This window comes from Oncorhynchus keta, chromosome 34 (assembly GCF_023373465.1).
Source record: "Oncorhynchus keta strain PuntledgeMale-10-30-2019 chromosome 34, Oket_V2, whole genome shotgun sequence".
In the NCBI taxonomy this organism is placed as follows: domain Eukaryota; kingdom Metazoa; phylum Chordata; class Actinopteri; order Salmoniformes; family Salmonidae; genus Oncorhynchus; species Oncorhynchus keta.
In genome coordinates this window covers 73,128,393-73,149,756 of record NC_068454.1, presented here as the reverse complement: position 1 = coordinate 73,149,756, position 21,364 = coordinate 73,128,393, and the positions used below count along the sequence as shown (strand labels likewise).

Genomic DNA, 21,364 nt, shown 5'->3' with positions numbered 1-21,364 from the left:
ATTAGGCCACATATAGGGCATTAGACTGGGCTGGTGCACCTAACATTAGGCCACATATAGGGCTGGGCTGGTGCACCTAACATTAGGCCACATGGGCTGGGCTGGTGCACCTAACATTAGGCCACATATAGGGCATTAGACTGGGCTGGTGCACCTAACATTAGGCCACATATAGGGTATTAGACTGGGCTGGTGCACCTAACATTAGGCCACATATAGGGCATTAGACTGGGCTGGTGCACCTAACATTAGGCCACATATAGGGCATTAGACTGGGCTGGTGCACCTAACATTAGGCCACATATAGGGCATTAGACTGGGCTGGTGCACCTAACATTAGGCCACATATAGGGCATTAGACTGGGCTGGTGCACCTAACATTAGGCCACATATAGGGCATTAGACTGGGCTGGTGCACCTAACATTAGGCCACATATAGGGTATTAGACTGGGCTGGTGCACCTAACATTAGGCCACATATAGGGCATTAGACTGGGCTGGTGCACCTAACATTAGGCCACATATAGGGTATTAGACTGGGCTGGTGCACCTAACATTAGGCCACATATAGGGCATTAGACTGGGCTGGTGCACCTAACATTAGGCCACATATAGGGTATTAGACTGGGCTGGTGCACCTAACATTAGGCCACATATAGGGCATTAGACTGGGCTGGTGCACCTAACATTAGGCCACATATAGGGCATTAGACTGGGCTGGTGCACCTAACATTAGGCCACATATAGGGCATTAGACTGGGCTGGTGCACCTAACATTAGGCCACATATAGGGCATTAGACTGGGCTGGTGCACCTAACATTAGGCCACATATAGGGCATTAGACTGGGCTGGTGCACCTAACATTAGGCCACATATAGGGCATTAGACTGGGCTGGTGCACCTAACATTAGGCCACATATAGGGCATTAGACTGGGCTGGTGCACCTAACATTAGGCCACATATAGGGCATTAGACTGGGCTGGTGCACCTAACATTAGGCCACATATAGGGTATTAGACTGGGCTGGTGCACCTAACATTAGGCCACATATAGGGTATTAGACTGGGCTGGTGCACCTAACATTAGGCCACATATAGGGTATTAGACTGGGCTGGTGCACCTAACATTAGGCCACATATAGGGTATTAGACTGGGCTGGTGCACCTAACATTAGGCCACATATAGGGCATTAGACTGGGCTGGTGCACCTAACATTAGGCCACATATAGGGCATTAGACTGGGCTGGTGCACCTAACATTAGGCCACATACAGACTGGGCTGTTGCAGCAGCTTACTGTTTGAGTGACAAATACATTGTTTTATTTTTATACAAGCTCTTCCTTTTCCTCCTCTTTGTCTGACTCAGACCGGACTGGCATTTAGCCAAATACAGTCATATGAACAACAGGTTTGTCTACTTGACTAGGAGATGTAATAGAAGGTTGGTAGGAGGTCCCCTGCTAGACAAAGCGTTTTAGACCAACCACGCACTTGCGTTTCTTGTCAGGGGAGCTGAACAACACGTTGAAAGCACACCATTTCACGGGGATGACTGTGGCATTATCGATCCACACCATGGTTAATGTTGAAGAAAAGCAATTGGAAACATGTTTTCGATAGTGACAAAAAAAATAAACAGTGACTTAAATTGCTTTTCTCCACAAGCGCCGTGTCTCCAGGGTAAATCAAAACCCTTGAAGATAGAGGCGCAGAGATTAATTTGATTTGTCACACTTTCAATTTCGTATTCAGATAATTGGCTTTTCGGGGGAGTTCCGCTCTCAATTAATAATTGAATCGATTACACAGCCACACAAAGAGACAATATAATATATATATATACACACACACACACACATCTGCGTCACCTGATTTTACGCAGCACTTGAGATCGTTTCAGCGCGACCGAAAACAAAATCATCTCTTTCCCATAATATACTAATATACCAACCATGATAACACACCATGTGCAGATAATGAGTGCAAGTTAAATCTGAGTATAAGCCCTTATGTGATGCCAACCCAGCTGTCCTACAATATATTTTCAACCAGTGGTGGAAAAAGTACCCAATTGTCATACTTGAGTTAAAGTAAAGACACCTTCATAGAAAATTACTCAAGTAAAAGTGAAAGTCCCCCAGTAAAATACTACTTGAATAAAAGTCTAAAAGTATTTGGTTTTAAATCTACTTCAGTATCAAAAGTAAATGGAATTGCTAAAATATACTTAAATATCAAAAGTAAAAGTAAAAGATGCATTTGTATTTAGTAAGTCCGCCAGAGCTGAGGTAGAGGAATGACAGGAATGTTCTCTTGATAAGTGCGTGAATTGGACAGTTTCTGTCCTGTTAAGCAACTAATTTGAAGAACAATGTTGAAGAGTTCACGTTTGCAGTTGAATTAAAACAAATAAGACTACATCAAATGTAAGTGTAAAGAGTAGAATAAAATGAAATTCACTCAGTTAAAGTAAATAAAATTATATTTACCAATACTGCTGTGAGCATGTGCAATTACTAAAATCGCAAAGAGTATAAAACCTCTCATGTTTGTTATTGTATTCTGGGTATTGATGAGTATTCCCACTCTGCTTCACTGTCTGTATCCAAATACTTGCAAATCCCTCTGAATGTGGAAAGGAACGTCTGGCACTGTACTTATTGATACTGGAGGAGGCGTGGCTTCCAGGGTTGTCTTTCTTTCAAAGTTTGGAAACAAGCTTTACACACGTGTGTATATATATATATATATATATATACACACACACACACCTCTTTCTTTCCACGTGCCGAATGTTTTTATGAAAGTGTTTATTTCTGTTTGGTTTTAAAAAACTGTTCTCCACTGTTGTAGATATTAAGTAAAAACAAGACGTGTGTACATTGATAATAATGGGAGTATACGCTCCAATTACCAATCACTTGTTAGTGCGTCACTTGTCTCCGTGCACTCAGGATGTTGATGTCGTTTCACGCAGCTCAGTGCTATACGAGTTCATTGGAAAGTCCCTACCCTAACCACAACCATAGCACTTACCTAACATTTTAAAAGTCTACTTTAATGGGGTAGGGATGTCCCAAAGATCCCGGATAGCACTGATCGTGTATTTCATGGCTTTTGTCACACGAGAGCTTTAGCCATCTAGAAGTAAATGATCTGTCCTTAACCAAACTTGTCCCTACTTCAGGTGAGCCCGAAAATGGTTCGTGTACACTTAATTACATATGACAAGTGGAAGGACGCTCTTTAAGCATGGGGATGCCGTTTTTTTTACCCATGTGGACTGTTCTGCGTCGCCTGATTTTACGCAGCACTTGAGATCGTTTCAGCGCAACCAAATAAACACTTGCAAAATCATCCATTTCCAATAGGTGCGAAATGCTGATGTAGAGTTTCCAGGAAGAGTTAGCCTTTTCATGGAGACATGTTGATTAGTCAAACTCCAAGAACGCCCGTCTCATACCTTTTTTATTTGTCTGTTTCTGGCAAACCAATTCTGCCATTTCTGTAGTGTCATCACTAGTGGCTTGTCATACTATATGTCTGATACAATTATCTGGGATACCTTATACAAGCCTTGCCTGTTGTTGGGAATCCCAGCTGACCGTGGTTTTAGTATCAGTTTATACCAGTTAGTAAACATCTGAGACACTCAGAAGCACATCTTGGGTCAAAGAGGCTGGAGTGAAATGATCATTTACATAAGGCCCAATAGATGTTGTTTTTGAAAAACCCTGAATGACTGAGGCAATCATTACTGAAAACAGGTCTATGTGGAAAAACAGATGGATGTATAAAATATATTTTGACAGGGAGTCATGCTGACACCATGGTCTCTTTTACAGATGAGCCCTGTATACATAAACTATATACATCAATACACACAAATATTCACATCAATACACAATCATAGAAAATAGAGCCTTTTGAACTTCCCTAGAAGCTCCAGAATACCAAAGAAGGGAAGTTGGCCAAACAGAAGTTTCAATAGTTTCAGTGTCTGGAAAGAAAGACCCCAGGCAACAGTCTCATTTGCACATGGTGGGAGGAAACACATGTGTAGACAGACCTGTGTTTCCCAACCCTTTTCAGTAACTGGACCCCCCACCTGAATCGTGCTCTGCCCAGACTACCCCTGAAGCACAGGAGGTTGGTGGCACCTTCATTTGGGAGAATACGCTCATGATAATGACTGGAGCAGAATAATATCAAATACATCAAACAAATTATTTTCATGCGTTTGATGCCATTCCATTGACTTCATCCCGGCCATTATTATGAGCCGTCCTCCGTCATGTGCATTTTACCAGTAGGCCTATGATCTCATGAGTCTTCTCAAGTACCCCCTGTGGATAGGCCAAGTACTCCCAGGGGTCCTAGTACCACTGATTGGAAACCACTGATCTAGAGAAGGGGTGTCAAAATCATTCCACGGAAGGCCTAGTGTCTTTGGGTTTTTGGTTTTTCCTTTCAATTAAACCTGAAATAACCATGTGTGGGGAGTTCCTTACCAATTAGTGACCGCAATTCATGAATCAAGGACAAGGGAGCAGCAAAAACCTGCAGACACTCGGACCTCCGTGGAATGAGTTTGACACCTGTAGCTTAGATAGACTGGTTTCAGTTCCTGTGTTTCTGCTGCTATGCTTCTAAATGTCCACTAGGTGGAGATCTGAAGCAATAGAAAACAGGTCAACAAACCATGTGTCTCTGAGAAATGATGCTGACAAAAAATACTTTGTATATGAGCTCATCTTCCAACAGTGAAGATATTGATCCTGAATAAAATCACTAAACCACTTTAATATATCAGTGGTTATGAAGTTTAGTACAGTGTGGTTTATGGAAATATGTATTTTTTATGTACATGAATGATCTAATCTGAGATCAAAGGCACAATGAGCTAAATAAATAGATAAACTGATATACACACGTTTATACGGGCCTACAATATCAGATTCTATTATTACAAAATATAAATGACATAATGATGCTAAATACAACATATCTTCACCTCTTCACTTACTATTTATTTAACTAGGCAAGTCAGTTAAGAACAAATTCTTATTTACAATGACGGCCAACCCCGGCCAAACCCTCCCCTAACCCGGACGACATTGGGCCAATTGTGCGCTGCCCTATGGGACAATGTCTTACAGTGTCATACATTTGAGATGATGCCATCTGTGGATTTTGCCAAACCAGTAAAATGAATACAAAAATAATCAAAAGCTCTCAAATAATCATCTTTAGTAGCCTAATCATGGTACTTGGCTTTTTGACAAACAGAAAATTGGACTCCCAAAATTAGTACATCTTTTAAAGTGGAAATTCAATCTCAAATAAGTAATATATCCCATTGATAGAGTGTTTATTGTTCACTGTGGAATTAACTTTCTTCTCACCTCCCTTCACCACCATGCATTTACATATTATTTTTCCTCGATGAGTCTCAAGCTTTCTGCCTCTTCTCACCTTTCCATTTTCACCCACCTCTCCCTTAGCCTTTGATCCAACGATGTACTGCATCAAGCTTCCATCTACCATCTCTCTCACCCCTCCCCCCCAGTGTCCCCCAGGCCCTCCTCCTCTACCCCTTCTGTAGAGTAGTGCACTACAGTTTGGTGTCGGTTTCTGGAGGGAGCGTCCCCAAAAAGCAGCCCACAGTCCTCACAGGTGTACAGCTGAGCCCTTCCTTCCCTGCTACTGCCTGGTTCTGCTCTTCCGGAGGGGATCTTCACACCGCTAGACTGGAACTGGGCCTCTTTGTCTGAGGTTACAGTCAGACCTGATCCTGGAGGAGCAAGGAGAGACCCTGGGGAAAGGATTTTTGTCGGTGCAGGAGTAATGCTGGTGGTCACATCAGTATGGGGGCTGTTGTGTAACTGGTTTGGATTGGCACTGGGGCATCCCACAGCAGCTGAGCTGCCTAGACTCTGTCTCCCCCTATGGGACCCACCGGCTCCTCCACCCCCTCCCATATCCGACCCCATCCCATGGACAGTGCGCTGGTGGAAGCGGATGCCGGAGCGGTTGGAGAAGCCCTTCCCACAGAGGCTACACACAAACGGTCGTTCCCCCGTGTGGATCCTTGTGTGGATCTTCAGTGCCCCCGACTGGGTGAAGCACTTCTCACACTGGGTGCAGCGGTAGGGCTTCTCACCTGTGTGGGTCCTTTGGTGGGCCCGGACCCCGGCCAGGTGGGGGAAGCCCCTCCCACAGTAGGTGCAGGTATAGGGTCTCTCCCCAGTGTGGATGCGACGGTGGATCTTCAAAGCTCCCGACTGGCTGAAACTCTTGCCGCAGTCAGGGCATGAGTAGGGCCGGGCGCCGGTGTGTACGTTGAGGTGGATGCGGAGGTTGGAGTGGGAGTTGAAGGCGCGCCCGCACTCAGTGCACAGGAAGCCGCCAGCCTTGTGAGCGTGCTGGGTGCGCTGGTGCTGTAGCAGCTGAGAGGGTCGGGGGAAGGAGGCTGGACAGTGCATGCATGGGTGTAGGGTAGGGGACACTATGGTCACCCCTCCAACATTGTTCTGGGGGGGGGTGTGGCCCTGATGCTCGTGGAAGAGCTGGGAGCAGGAGGGGAAGGAATGCTGGCAGGACAGGCAGGGGAAGGTGCCAGGGGACAGGCCAGGGTGGGAGTGGTGGTGGGGCAGGCAGATGGTAAGGGGGCAGTGGTGGTGGTAGTAGGTGTGTGTCTGGGAGAAGGGAAAGTCTGCTGCCCCCTGTTGGTGGTGCTGTAGCTGGGTGCAGGTCTGGAAGCCCCTGCGGCAGCAGAAACAAGGGAAGGTGGGGATTTGGGGCAGGGGACTTGGTGAAGAAGTACCCTGGGTGGTGAGAGTGGTAGGGGCTGGGCTCTGGGTGCTGGTATCCTTTGCCTGACTCTGGGGCTGACTGAGCTCTGGGTTGTAGGTGCTGCTGGGCTTTATGGTCTGGATGGAGGAAGATGAAGAGTAGGGGCATCCAGGGCAAGTGCAGGTATGGTGCTGAGCTGTGTACAAGTCGGGGGAAAGACAAAAGCAAGAAAATACATTTATTATAAAGCCAGACAAGCCATTGCCTATGAAAACAAAATCAGTTTCCTTAGTATTTGCTGTCCTTTTCTATTACTCCACAATGTTCTCCACTCACCTTGTCCACTGATGTCTCTGGCCTCTCTAATGCTCTCTGCCTGGGCCTGGACCTGTCTGGGCTGGGCTGAGCCTGGGCCTGCTGGTGGGGCGTCTTTTAGCCCCAGAGCCCCCCCAGACACCATCAGGTCTCCAATGAACTGGTGCATCTCCAACCAAGAGCATGGGTCATGCTGGGTGGGGAAATGAAGAGGGAGGATAGGTGTCAATTGTAAATAGCAATGAGATTGCTTATACTACAACATAATATTTAATTTGTGACTTACATATAGATTAGCAATAGTTTTAACATCAGTTTAACAAATATTTAAACTGTATTATATATATTTTTACGATAATTACAATTTTAATCCAATACTGCTTTTTGGTTCCTTTTTTATTATGGATATACCTACAAATAGGCTACACAATAATATTCTCACTTCTTTAAAATATGCATTTTATTGACAGGCCTATATACTTACGCTCACAGCGAACTTGTCTTTGTCCATGTAGAATAATGTGTAGTTTTACGAAGTTTTGCCGTCTGTTCCGTTTCATCAGCCTACATTGCTCGTAGCAAGAGAAATACATTTGCGGTACGTAACCGAACCGTTTTCCGATCGAGAATGAAGGGGATGGGATATCTGTTGTAAACTGTTGTGTTCTTACACCAGCCACATTTACGCCAGCCTACTACTGTTATCATCTTCGCCGGATTTGACAGACCGATTATTTCCGGGCCTTCTTACCATGTGACAATATTTGTAGTCTTTTCTTCAACCGAGCTCTTTGCTGCACTATCCAACTGTCTCGAGGATATAGACCTATATAATTACAGACCTTCCGAGCTAAACCCAAGTGCACAGTTTATTAACATTTCAAAATGAAACACCAGATTTATGGATTACAAACACTTTGGTTAAATGTTAGATTCGGTTATACTAAGATTTATATCATTGTGTTTAAAATGAGATAAACAAACCCTTACCATAGTGCCTTCCCGCTTCCTCTCCAGGACTCAAGTAAGAGTTCTGTTTTGGTCAATGAAAGAAGGCTTTCCAAGAAAACCCCTCCATACCATTCCGACATGTTGATCTTTATTTGTATCCTTTAAGATCCCAATTTCAGAACAGAATATTTTAAACTCTACAAAACACTGCAACCATTCAGTTGAATTTGGGGTAAGACATTCCAACGTGATAGAAAAAGATATACAAGTCAATTTAACATTATAATTGGACAGCACATACATTTTCTTGCATATTATACCCATTATGGAACTCAAATCAAACAGAAAAACCGAGCTGTTGAGAAACATTTCTCAGAAAGTTGACAGTACATTAAATCCTGGCTCCCAAACACTCCCCATCAGTACCTGAATAAGAAACCTTGGCGACTGAAGTCCCATACGGCAGCTTATATAGAATAGAAACAACTAAAATTACAATGACATTCAAGTGAAGACTAACTGGACAACCTATAACAAAAAAAACAAATAAATTATGTTGGTATAGTCAAATAGATATGGAGTGTTTGGAAATGTGTGCATAACACTGGAAGAAGTGCATGACCCTATTGCCAACATACGCAACTACTGTAATATAGAAAACAATAGCCACTATTTACCCTAATCTCAATCGCTTGCCACACAGTAAGCAGCTAACAACCAGGATTGTTGGCTAGCTCACTAAACACTAGCAGGTACATTTAACATAGACATAGTAAGTCTTCAATAGCTAAGAAAAAATTATTGGAACACAGGAAAGCAACCAAATCCAGAGGGCAAATTCATGTAGAGGCATGGTTTATAAAAATCACCACAAATCCACAAAATGTGTTGCTATTATAATTTAATAACAAGCCTAGTATGAATTGTTTTACAGTAAGCTTGGTTATGTTTTCCTCTGTTTCTCGGGCCATTTAAAAGGCAGCCTAATTAACATTGTTGTCAGCAATCCCATTTTTCACTCTGTCTAAAGTACTGCCCCTATAATAAACAGTCACGTAGGGCTCTAGGCTTTTCCCTTGTCCTTAGTGACCTTCGTCTTTTACATGGTGGTGAGGAGGGAGGAGAGGGGATGAGAGAGGAGGGGAGCTGTGTCTCTGGGTTATGGGCTGTGGGTTCATCAACAGGGGCGTCAGTCTCCTCCGTTCCATCCTCCTCCCCTTTCCTCTCCTCGGTTCCATTCTTCTCCTTCTGCTCTTTCCTCTCCTCCAATCCATCCATATCTGCTTTCCTCTCCTCTGTTGCACCATCATTCTCGCCACCATCAAGCCCCTCCTCTACACGGTCTCCTTCTATGTTCCTCTCCTCTGTTGCACCATCATTCTCGCCACCATCAAGCCCCTCCTCTACACGGTCTCCTTCCATGTTCCTCTCCTCTGCTTTCTCCGCCATATCACACCTGGCTGGGTTCCCTCCTTTCAACCTCAAGTCGAGCACACAGCCTGGGGTGCCCCCATCCCATCTCAAGTCCAGCCCCACGTCTGGCTCCACCTTCCTCTTCAATGCTGTCAGCGGGCTGTACGAACAGAAGTTTGAGCTCTGTGTTCCACTGTCAGGCTCTAGAGACAGTGGTTCCTGCTTTATATGGACGAAGCCCCGAAGCATTTTGGAGTGCAAAGAGCTGACTGACTCAATTTTCAGCTGATTCACTAGATCCACTTTGGCAGTGTTCTTCAAAGGTTCTGTCTGTTTGACGGTCAGGAGCCGCAGTGTTGATGGGACTCCCGGCTTTGGTGCCTTCTTCATTTGAGTCTGAGCTGTTCCATCATCTCTGTTGTCAGTTTGCCTGTCTTCATCTCCACTCCCTTCTCTATTTCCCCCCTTCTGAGCCATAGTCTCCATTTTAGAATCACCCCCTGGCTCCCTCTTACTCTGAAATCCTATCCCCTTTCTATCACCTGTTAAACTTGTGAATACTTCTTCCTCAGTCTCCTCTGCAAACCCAGGGTCTCTCGGTTCAGTCTTGACTACAAGGTTAGCAGGAGGAGTGGAGCAAGTCGACTTGTTAGACAGATCAAGAGGTAGTAAATTAGCAGGCTCCTGTTCGTAGTAAGTTGTCTTTAAGGCCAGATCCAGCGGGGCATCAGAGGAGTAGCGCCGGTTTGCTTCTGCTATGAGGCTCAGGCCCGGCTCAGAGGTGAAGCTGGACTGGCACAGCACCGGAGGAGGGGCTCCTGGATTTGGTGCTGGGTTGAATACCTTCCACTGGGGCTGTGTGCCTGAGAGAGCTGGGAGCTGGGAGGTGGAGGATGGGCCAGAGAGTCCAGAGGCCAGAGGGGTGTTGGCAGGGACAAACATGACCAAGGACACCCCAGGAGGAGGCTGTTTGTCCAGGCTGAGCTTCCACAGACCCTTGGTGGGTTGGTCAGGGCTCACCGCACGGACAGCAGTGGTGTTAGGGATTCCCATTGTGACTCCGGCAGGGGCAGAGCCTGGCATTCTCACTGGGGTAGAAGCAGAGACTCCCATAGTGACTCTGGCAGGGGCAGAGCCTGGCATTCTCACTGGGGTAGAAAGTGGTGCTGACGCTTGTCTCTCTAGTTTCTTCACAGGAGGAGAAACAGGGAGATAACTTGGAGCGAGCTGGGATAGCGGTTTGGAAGTAGCAGGTGCGTCCTTCCGGGGTTTCTTTGGAGCCATCTGCAAAGAGCGAGTTACAACAGTGAACAGAGAGCTACTTGTACCCTTCTCTATCCAATCCAATTTAAATCAAAATAATCTGAAAATACTTTTCTTCCAAAGAGCTATATACAGTGACAAACATATATCAGTATATTTCAACAGTCCTTAGGGGGGTAACCCATACTCACCACAGGAGGGGGTTTGCGTCCACAGTCCTTGAGGTGGCTCTCGTAACCCTGCTGGTGAGGGAAGCCCAGGCCACAGTTCTTACACAGACAGGGCCTCGACCCTGCGTGGCCCCCCATGTGTGACATCAGCATCAAGGCCGAGCGGAAGCCCTTGCCGCACTCGGAGCAGGTCATCACCCTCTGGTGCGCCCCGGCGTGATTCTTCAGCTCGTCAGTCGTGGAGAAGGCATGGCCACACTCCATACAGCGGATCTCATCCCCCTTGGTCCCCTGCTGGCCCCAGCAGCCCGTCTCCCTCTTGTGCCTCTGGAAGTCGTTGTGGCTCTGAAAGACGCCCAGGCATGCCACACAGTGGAGCCGCTCCGGCTCACACTCGTGCTTACGGTAGAGCCTGGCCAGGCGGAAATGTGCACGGCACTGGATGCAGGTGTAAGGCAGCAGGCCCAGGTGGGAGAAGCTGTGCTTGAGGAGGGCATTCTTGCGGCTGAAGTTCATGGGGCAGTCGGTGCAGCGATAGCTGCGGACACAGCCCCGCTCCTTGTGGCGGCGGAGAGAGCGGCGCAGGCGGAAGCGGCGGCAGCACTGCAGACACACGTGGTCCGCCAGCTCGCGCTTGTGCTCCTCCAGGTGCTCCTCACACTTGGTCAGGCAGGTGAAGATGCGCTTGCATGCGTCACACTCATAGAACTCCTTCTCAAAGTGGGACTTGGCTAGGTGGTCCTTCAAACCCTGCTCAGAATCGAAGCCCTTCAGGCAAACACGGCAGCGGAGCTGTACGGGTGGGACTGAGGTCTGGGGCTGGGCGTGCGTACGCAGGTGGGAGCGGTAGTTGGTCAGCTGACAGAAGCGCTTGCCACACTCGGCACAGCAGTAGGGGCGTGCCCCTGTGTGCAGGTTCATGTGCTCCTGGAGCTGGAAGCTGGAGGAAAGGACGAGGTCACAGACGCTACAGCGGTGTTCGCCTGAACCTCCAGGCTCTGCTTCTGAAAGGCAGAGGGAGAAGGGTGTTAAAGGTACAGCAGTCAAAACGTTTTTCAGGAAATGTATGATATTTGGATGAAACCAGATCAAAGTAGGATACCTAAAGTATAAAAAATTACTGTTGCTTCTACATTGCTAAAGTTTGATCATAAAGTTACTGGTCCCCTCCCCAATGTCAAACACCAGGATTCAAGAGGCGGGAATATTAATATGACATCACAAAATCTCAAATTTGAATACACCAATGGTACGGTGATATTCTCTTACCTCGTTTAAATAAGTACCGCCTTGTAACCAACAATTGCATAAGGGTGTTCGCAGAGGGGCGTGGTTTACATAACTAGGTAGCTAGTCTACTGGTGCCAAAATTTGACTGCACTGTGTCAGCAAATACAGTATAATTAGAGGTTTCCCCTATTCATCTAAGGCAAAGATACTTCGAGGTTTCTGCTTTCATCTGTGCCGTGTGTTAGCTAGTAGCTGGCTAGCTAGGTCTTCAGCCAGCATGAAACAAAAGCGGGGGAAGGGTTGCCAAGAACTCAGACACAGTTGTCATGTCATAACATCATTAGACACGCCAAATGGAAGATTCATACAAACTTCTTGACATTGATAGCAGAGGTGTGGACTCGAGTCACATGCTGTACAGCGAGCTATAGGATCGGATGCAGGGCAAACATGCAGCTCCAAAAATGTCTGGTGATTAATAATATTAACTGTTTACCAAATATATACCAAATATTAACTAGCAACTAGCATAAGTCTACTGCTCTCTTGGTATGTCAAAATTGCTTGAAATTAATAATTTACTTGTATTTGGAATTTGTTGTTAAAATTAATAATTACATAATCAAAATATGTTAGAGACAAAATAATGAAGTAAAGGGCTGTCTGGTAGCCTCAATAGACAAAGACTTGTAGTTGAACAAGTCATTACATGTACAGATGTTGCTGTTTTTTACTTGACGTGCGACTCGACTAGCTCTTAAAATGCACGACTTGGACTTGACCCAACCCTTTCTACTTCGGACTCAACTTGAGAACCGGACCTTAAGACTTGACCCAACCCGTTCTACTTCGGACTCAACTTGAGAACCGGACCTTAAGACTTGACCCAACCCGTTCTACTTCGGACTCAACTTGAGAACCGGACCTTAAGACTTGACCCAACCCGTTCTACTGACAGTCATGATATATGAACATTGTCTGGTAGTCAATATACAGAGTGTACAAAACAGTAAGAACACCTTCCTAATATTGAGTTGCATCCCTTTTGCCCTCAGAACAGCCTCCACTCATCAGGGCCTGGACTCTACAAGATGTCGAAAAGCTTCCATAGGGATGCTGGCCCATGTTGACTCCAATGCTTCCTACAGTTGTGTCAAGGTGGCTGGATGTCCTTTGGGTGGTGGACCACTCTCGATACACAGGGGATACTGTTGAGCGTGACAACCTCAGCAGCGCTGCAGTTCTTGACACAAACCGGTGCGCCTGGCACCTATTACTATATCCCATTGTAAAGGCACTTCTTTTGTCTCGCCCATTCAACCTCTGAATGGCACACACACAAAATCCATGTCTCAATTGGCCAGTGAGACCAGTGGAGGAAAGACACATAGTTATCAGATTCCATTCAGTCAGTGTGTAGAACTGCTTCGCCAGGCCAAATATATACACATTCACTTTTTTCTTGAAACAATATCTCGTCACCTATTGAAATCTGGACTTCCTACTTTACTCGTAACATTACTATCATTTACTTGCGTTGAAAATTATGTCAGAACTATGTCAACATTTCCTTGATTGCCTGGTAGGGGAGAGTGGGGGAAATTGTTGGAAAGTTGCACGCTCACTATTAGTATGGGGAGACCATGGGAAATTGTAACAGCCTTTATATCTATTGTAGACAGGCTTGCACAGTGAGGAACTTATTGGACCTTATTGGACCTGTGTTACAGGCTTTTGATGCTGAAAGGACAGCAACCGTAATACCAGCACATGTAGGAGTGCACTTTTTGTAAAACACAAAAGGGCCAGTAGTGTAGTGGAGGCTATACGCAGGTATAAACCCTATACCCACTTTTCTTTCAGTGGGCATTGCCTACACTCACTTCTTAATCCCCACTGATACGTATCAAAGTAGTGTAGTGTAGGTGTACGACTTAACAATTATGCAGTACAATAAAGAAATCATGTAAAGTAGCCTAGACAATCGCAAAGCATGTTAAATATATCCACATGCACGCCACTCACAGCCTAGTTTCAGAGGAATATCATCTACAGGCAGCAAGAGCGAGCAGCTCTCAACTGGTTGTCGCATGGAGCAGCTCACAGAAGAATGACATCGGTAGCCGGTAGAGTTGGTAGGAAAGAAAGTTAAACATATCTACCAATAAATAAAGGGGGAAATGGGTATGCAAACAAGGTATTGAAAAGGTTTGGTCCGAAGTCTTGGTCAGTAAGCTATTAGAGATGAAACTGGCTATCATGAGGACCGCCACAGGACAGGAAGAACCAGAGTTAACTCTGCTAAAGAGGATAAGTTCATTTTAGTTTTTAGTTTATTTCACCAGGTAGGCCAGTTGAGAACAAGTTCTCATTTACGACTGTGACCTGGCCAAGATAAAGTAAAGCAGTGCGACAAAAACAACAGAGTTACAAACAAACAAACGTACAGTCAACAACACAATCTGTATAAGATCTGTATACAGTGTGTGCATATGAAGTAAGGAGGTAAGGCAATAAATAGGCCAATAGTGGCGAAGTAATTACAATTTAGCTATTTACACTGGAGTGATATATGTGCAGATGAGGATGTGCAGGTAGAAATACTGGTGTTCAAAATAGCAGAAAAACAAATATGGGGATGAGGTAGGTAGTTGGTTGGATGGGCTATTTACAGATGGGCTGTGTACAGCTGCAGTGATCGGTAAGCTGCTCTGACAGCGGACGCTTAAAAGTTAGTGAGGGAGATATGTCTCCAGCTTCAGTGATTTTTGCAGTTCGTATCAGTCATTGGCAGCATAGAACTGGAAGGAAAGGCGGTCAAATGAGGTGTTGCCTTTGGGTATGACCAGTGAAATATACCTGCTGGAGCGTGTGCTTCGGGTGGGTGTTGCTATGGTGACCAGTGAGCTGAGATAAGGCAGAGCTTTAACTAGCAAGGACTTATAGAGCATACAGGTCGCAGTGGTGGGTAGTATATGGGGCTTTGGTGACAAAATGGATGGCACTGTGATAGACTGCATTCTATTTGCTGAGTAGAGTGTTGGAGGCTATTTTGTAAATGACATCGCCGAAGTCAAGGATCGGTAGGATAGTCAGTATTACGAGGGTATGTTTGGCAGCATGAGTGAAGGACGCTTTGTGCGAAATAGGAAGCCGATTCTAGATTTAATTTTGGATTGGAGATGCTTAATGTGAGTCTGAAAGGAGAGTTTACAGTCTAACCAGATTCCTATGTATTTGTAGTTGTCCACATATTCTAAGTCAGAACCGTCCAGAGTAGTGAAGCTCGTCGGGCGGGCGGGTAGCGATCGGTTGAAGAGGATGCATTTTGTTTTACTAGCATTTAAGAGCAGTTGGAGACCACGGAAGGAGTGTTGTATGGCGTTGAAACCAGAGAGTTACCAGCCTCAGATATTGCAACCCAAATAAATGCTTCAGAGTTCAAGTAACAGACACATCTCAACATTAACTGTTCAGAGCAGACTGAGTGAATGAGGCCTTCATGGTCAAATTGTTGCAAAGAAACCACTCCTAAAGGACATCAATAATAATTGCTTGGGCCAAGAAACACGAGCAATGAACATTAGACCGGTGGAAATCTGTCCTTTGGTCTGAAGAGTCCAAATGTGAGATTTTTGGTTCCAACTGCCGTGTCTTTGTCGGACGCAGAGTAGGTGAACGGATGATCTCCGCATGTGTGGTTCCCACCGTGAAGCATGGAGGAGTAGGTGAACGGATGATATCCCCATGTGTGGTTCCAACCGTGAAGCATGGTGGAGTAGGTGAACGGATGATCTCCGCATGTGTGGTTCCAACCGTGAAGCATGGTGGAGTAGGTGAACGGATGATCTCTGCATGTGTGGTTCCCACCGTGAAGCATGGTGGAGTAGGTGAACGGATGATCTCCGCATGTGTGGTTCCAACCGTGAAGCATGGTGGAGTAGGTGAACGGATGATCTCTGCATGTGTGGTTCCCACCGTGAAGCATGGTGGAGTAGGTGAACGGATAATCTCTGCATGCGTGGTTCCCACCGTGAAGCATGGTGGAGTAGGTGAACGGATAATCTCCGCATGTGTGGTTCCAACCGCGAAGCATGGTGGAGTAGGTGAACGGATAATCTCAGCATGTGTGGTTCCCACCGTGAAGCATGGTGGCGTAGGTGAACGGATAATCTCCGCATGTGTGGTTCCCACCGTGAAGCATGGTGGAGTAGGTGAACGGATAATCTCTGCTTGTGTGGTTCCCACCGTGAAGCATGGAGGAGTAGGTGTGCTGGTGCTTTGCTGGTCAATTGGAGGTGTACCTGTGGATGTATTTCAAGGCCTACCTTCAAACTCAGTGCCTCTTTGCTTGACATCGTGGGAAAATCAAAAGAAATCAGCCAAGACCTTAGGGGGAAAAAAGTCTGGTTGATCCTAGTGAGCAATTTCCAAGCGCCTGAAGGTACCACGTTCATCTGTACAAACATTAGTACACAAGTATAAACACCATGGGACCACGCAACCGTCATACCGCTCAGGAAAGTGACACGTTCTGTCTCCTAGAGATGAACGTACTTTGGAGTGGAAAGTGAAAATGGAGGAAACAGGTACAAAAGTATCTATATCCACAGGCAAAAGAGTCGACATAACATCGACATAACCTTCTGGTACGCAAGCTATTTTAATTAGTTCCCCGCATCCAGTGCAGGCGGGAGGGATTGTTAATTGCGCTACCGAACTGCCCCTAATCAAAACGAAACAAAACGGCCTAAACCCAGCCGTCAGAAAACACAGAAAATTTAACTTTTTTCAATGTGTCAATCACTCTCGAGTCATCTGGGACCCACGAGCTAAGCCCAAGGGACTACTAGGGGGGCACTTGAACATTCGTAGTGTCATTCCAAAAAGTGATCAAATTCAACATCTACTCACAGACTCCAACCTTGACTTTCTCTGCCTCTCAGAGACATGGCTCCATAAACACTCTCCATATGCTGCTTTGATTGTGCCTGGCTACAATGTTTTCAGGAGAGACAGGATTGAAAGAAGAGGAGGGAGGGGGTGTGATGATTTACATTAAAGAACATATCCGATGTAAACAAATTGAGTGGTCATGTGATAATGAACTAGAATGTATCGGCCTGAACGTTACACACTGTCTCCCAAAATGTCTTTTACCCTCATTGGAATGTATAGGCCACCTTCCACCAAAAGTGTGTTTTTTGATCAGTTTAATACCATGCTTAGGGAATGATTTTGGGAAAGAGGTCATCTTAATGGGAGATTTTAACATTAATTATGAAGACAAGTGTTGTAGGAAAACCCTCAAACGGATCACTAATACCTTTGACCTTACACAGCTAGTTAAAGGGCCAACCAGGGTGACTTGTTGCTCTAAAACACAGATTGATTTGGTGTTCAGTAATAAACCAGAGAGATTGACTAAATCATTCAATATGGTTACTGGGCTGTCTGATCATAATCTGACACTTATAGCCAGAAAGCTGTCTAAGAGCAGGTTTAACCTCTCTACTGTTAGAAAGCCGGATCAACTCAGAATACCTAAGAGTGAATTAAACTATTTTGAAAAAGCAATTAAGGGAATAAACTGGAATGATCTCTTGTCCTATACAGACGTGGAAGCTGATAGTCAGGTTTTTCTATCCACAATCCAGACTACAATAAATGGCTTCCTAAAGAAAATCAAATCCAAACCTGGCCAAAAGAGCACTCTTCCTTGGCTAAATGGAGAAATATGGAAATTGATGAAAGAACGAGATTATGCTCTAAAAACAGCCCTAAAATCTAAATTAGAGCATGACAGACGTAGGTTTACCATGTTGAGAAATAAGGTGATAAAAGAAATCAGACAGGCCAAGGCAAACTTTTTTATTAACATAATTGGTGAAGCAAAGGGAAATTCTAAATTGATATGGGAGAATCTAAAAAAGTTAACAGGGAAAGACCATAGTAACACTGCAAAAAGACTAGAAATCATGGTGAATAACAATCTAACACAGGATGCAGTCGAAATAGCAACAGCCTTCAATTCCTACTTTATTGACTCTGTCAGGGTACTGACACAGAACCCCTCCACTGATTTCTTGGGCTCAGTGCTAGTGAATGACACTCAACCTGTCTTCATCATAAGGGAGGTTTCTGAGTCAAAGGTGAACAAGGTGATTAGCTCACTAAAGAACTCTAAAGCCAAAGATGTGTTTGGGATGGACTCTACCTTTCTTAAAAACTACAAAGAGTCACTCATTGGCCCCATTACTAAGGTCACCAACACATCTATTGGTCTCGGTGTGTTTCCAAGGGTATGGAAGTCGGCCATAATAACGGCCATCTTTAAATCAGGCGACCCTGCTGACGTGAGTAACTACAGGCCCATTAGTATACTACCTGTGGTGTCAAAGGTTGTTGAAAAGTGTGTAGCAGAACAACTGATTGCCCACCTCAACAACAGCCCCTTCACATTACACTCCATGCAGTTTGGCTTCAGAGCGAAACATTCCACAGAAACGGCCAACTGCTTTCTTCTGAAAATGTGAAGTCCAAGATGGACAAAGGGGTGCTGTTGGGGCTGTGTTTCTGGACCTAAGGAAGGCTTTTGATACTGTTAACCATGAGATTCTCATCACAAAATTGTCCAAGTTCAACTTTTCCCCTGATGCCTTGAGATGGATGAAATCATACCTTGAAGGCAGAACTCAGTGTGTCAGAGTGAGCAATGAGCTGTCGCCCACTCGTAGCTATGATGTGGGCGTGCCCCAAGGGTCAATACTGGGGCCCCTCCTGTTCAGCCTGTACATTAATGATCTGCCTTCTGTATGTACTGGGTCTGAAGTTCAAATGTATGCAGATGATACAGTGATATATGTGCATGCAAAGAGCAAACAACAAGCTGCACAAGAACTCACTACTGTAATGGTCCAGGTTACAAAGTGGCTCAGTGACTCGTGTTTGCATCTCAATGTGAAAAAAACTGTTTGCATGTTCTTCACAAAGAGGGCAACAGATGCTACTGAGCCAGATGTCTATGTGTCAGGGGAGAAGCTCCAGGTGGTATCCGATTTTAAGTACCTTGGCATCATACTCTCCTATCATTGCTATGCAGACGACACACAATTAATCTTCTCCTTTCCCCCTTCTGATGACCAGGTGGCGAATCGCATCTCTGCATGTCTGGCAGACATATCAGTGTGGATGACGGATCACCACCTCAAGCTGAACCTCGGCAAGACGGAGCTGCTCTTCCTCCCGGGGAAGGACTGCCCGTTCCATGATCTCGCCATCACGGTTGACAACTCCACTGTGTCCTCCTCCCAGAGTGCTAAGAACCTTGGCGTGATCCTGGACAACACCCTGTCGTTCTCAACTAACATCAAGGCGGTGGCCCGTTCCTGTAGGTTCATGCTCTACAACATCCGCAGAGTACGACCCTGCCTCACACAGGAAGCGGCGCAGGTCCTAATCCAGGCACTTGTCATCTCCCGTCTGGACTACTGCAACTCGCTGTTGGCTGGGCTCCCTGCCTGTGCCATTAAACCCCTACAACTCATCCAGAACGCCGCAGCCCGTCTACCTTCCCAAGTTCTCTCATGTCACCCCGCTCCTCCGCTCTCTCCACTGGCTTCCAGTTGAAGCTCGCATCCGCTACAAGACCATGGTGCTTGCATACGGAGCTGTGAGGGGAACGGCACCTCAGTACCTCCAGGCTCTGATCAGGCCCTACACCCAAACAAGGGCACTGCGTTCATCCACCTCTGGCCTGCTCGCCCCCCTACCACTGAGGAAGTACAGTTCCCGCTCAGCCCAGTCAAAACTGTTCGCTGCTCTGGCCCCCCAATGGTGGAACAAACTCCCTCACGACGCCAGGACAGCGGAGTCAATCACCACCTTCCGGAGACACCTGAAACCCCACCTCTTTAAGGAATACCTAGGATAGGATAAGTAATCCTTCTCACCCCCCTTTTAAGATTTAGATGCACTATTGTAAAGTGACTGTTCCACTGGATGTCATAAGGTGAATGCACCAATTTGTAAGTCGCTCTGGATAAGAGCGTCTGCTAAATGACTTAAATGTAAATGTAATACTTGATTCCAACCTCTCTTTTAAAAAGCATGTGAGAAAGGTAATTCAAATAATTAAATTCAATCTTGCTAATTTCCGATTTATACGAAATTGTTTGACTACAGAGGTAGCAAAACTGTACTTCAAATCTATGATACTCCCCCACTTAACATACTGCTTGACTAGTTGGGCCCAAGCTTGCTGTACAACATTAAAACCTATTCAGTCTGTCTACAAACAGGCTCTCAAAGTGCTTGATAGGAAGCCCAATAGCCATCATCATTGTCACATCCTTAGAAAACATGAGCTCTTGAGTTGGGAAAATCTTGTGCAATACACCGACACATGTCTTGTATTCAAGATCCTTAATGGCCTGGCTCCCCTCCACTCAATATTTTTGTTAAACAGAAAACCCAGACATATGGCAGCAGATCCACAAGGTCTGCCATGAGAGGTGACTGTATAGTTCCCCTAAGGAAAAGCACCTTTAGTAAATCTGCATTCTCTGTGAGAGCTTCCCATGTCTGGAATACACTGCCATCAGACACACATAACTGCACCACATATCACACTTTCACAAAATGCTTGAAGACATGGCTAAAGGTCAATCAGATTTGTGAACATGGTCCCGAGCTGTGTGTTGCCGCTTTCCATGTTGTCTGTTGTCTGTAGCTTGTGAGGTGTGGAAACACTTTGTTGCTTTTATGAATTTTGTCTTGCTGCTTTTTGTTCTATGTTGCTCTGTCTGCATGCTACGTCTTGCTTGTCCTATGTTGCTCTGTCTGTATGCTATGTCTTGCTTGTCCTATATTGCTATGTTGCTATGTCTATGGTGCTATTGTCTATATTGTAATTTTTTTTAATAACCTGCCCAGGGACTGCGGTTGAAAATTAGCCGGCTGGCTAAAACTGGCACTTTTACTGAAACGTTGATTAATGTGCACTGTCCCTGTAAAAATAAAATAAACTAAACTAAACTAAAGGCCGCTCAGCAAGGAAGAAGCCACTGCTCCAAAACCGCCATAAAAAAGCCAGACTACGGTTTGCAACTGTACATGGGGACAAAGATGGTACTTTTTGGAGAAATGTCCTCTGGTCTGATCAAACAAAAATAGAACTGTTTGGCCATAATGACCATCGTTATGTTTGGAGGAAAAAGGGGGAG

At 45.4% G+C, this 21,364-nt stretch overlaps 2 protein-coding genes across 3 annotated transcripts in view; both read right to left on the bottom strand.

The window, feature by feature from the left end:
* Positions 1-5,236: 5,236 nt before the first annotated feature.
* LOC118367816 (oocyte zinc finger protein XlCOF22-like) lies at positions 5,237-7,837 on the bottom strand. The gene is made up of 3 exons (XM_035751487.2): positions 7,598-7,837; positions 7,135-7,306; positions 5,237-6,994 (listed from the first exon to the last, which is right to left on the bottom strand). The coding sequence occupies exons 1-3, from the start codon at positions 7,622-7,624 to the stop codon at positions 5,556-5,558; spliced, it is 1,638 nt and encodes a 545-aa protein (XP_035607380.2). The 5' UTR covers positions 7,625-7,837; the 3' UTR covers positions 5,237-5,555.
* Positions 7,838-8,195: 358 nt separating this feature from the next.
* LOC118367812 (zinc finger protein 341-like) overlaps positions 8,196-21,364 on the bottom strand; it is a 24,327-nt gene continuing 11,158 nt past the window's right edge. For both annotated transcript variants that reach the window (XM_052494706.1, XM_035751475.2), the window contains exons 3-5: positions 10,932-11,914; positions 10,614-10,761; positions 8,196-10,553 (exon numbers count right to left, since the gene is read on the bottom strand). In XM_052494706.1, the coding sequence (XP_052350666.1) occupies positions 9,103-10,553; positions 10,614-10,761; positions 10,932-11,914 (2,582 nt within the window). In that variant the 3' untranslated portion in view covers positions 8,196-9,102. The remainder of the gene's footprint in view (positions 10,554-10,613; positions 10,762-10,931; positions 11,915-21,364) is intronic.

Coding starts and splice junctions, on each gene's coding strand:
- LOC118367816 (XM_035751487.2), bottom strand. CDS start 7,624: ATGGACAAAGACAAGTTCGCTGTGAGC. Junction 7,307..7,597: donor AAGACAAGTTCGCTGTGAGC/GTAAGTATATAG, acceptor TTCCCCACCCAG/CATGACCCATGCTCTTGGTT. Junction 6,995..7,134: donor CAGAGACATCAGTGGACAAG/GTGAGTGGAGAA, acceptor ACTTGTACACAG/CTCAGCACCATACCTGCACT.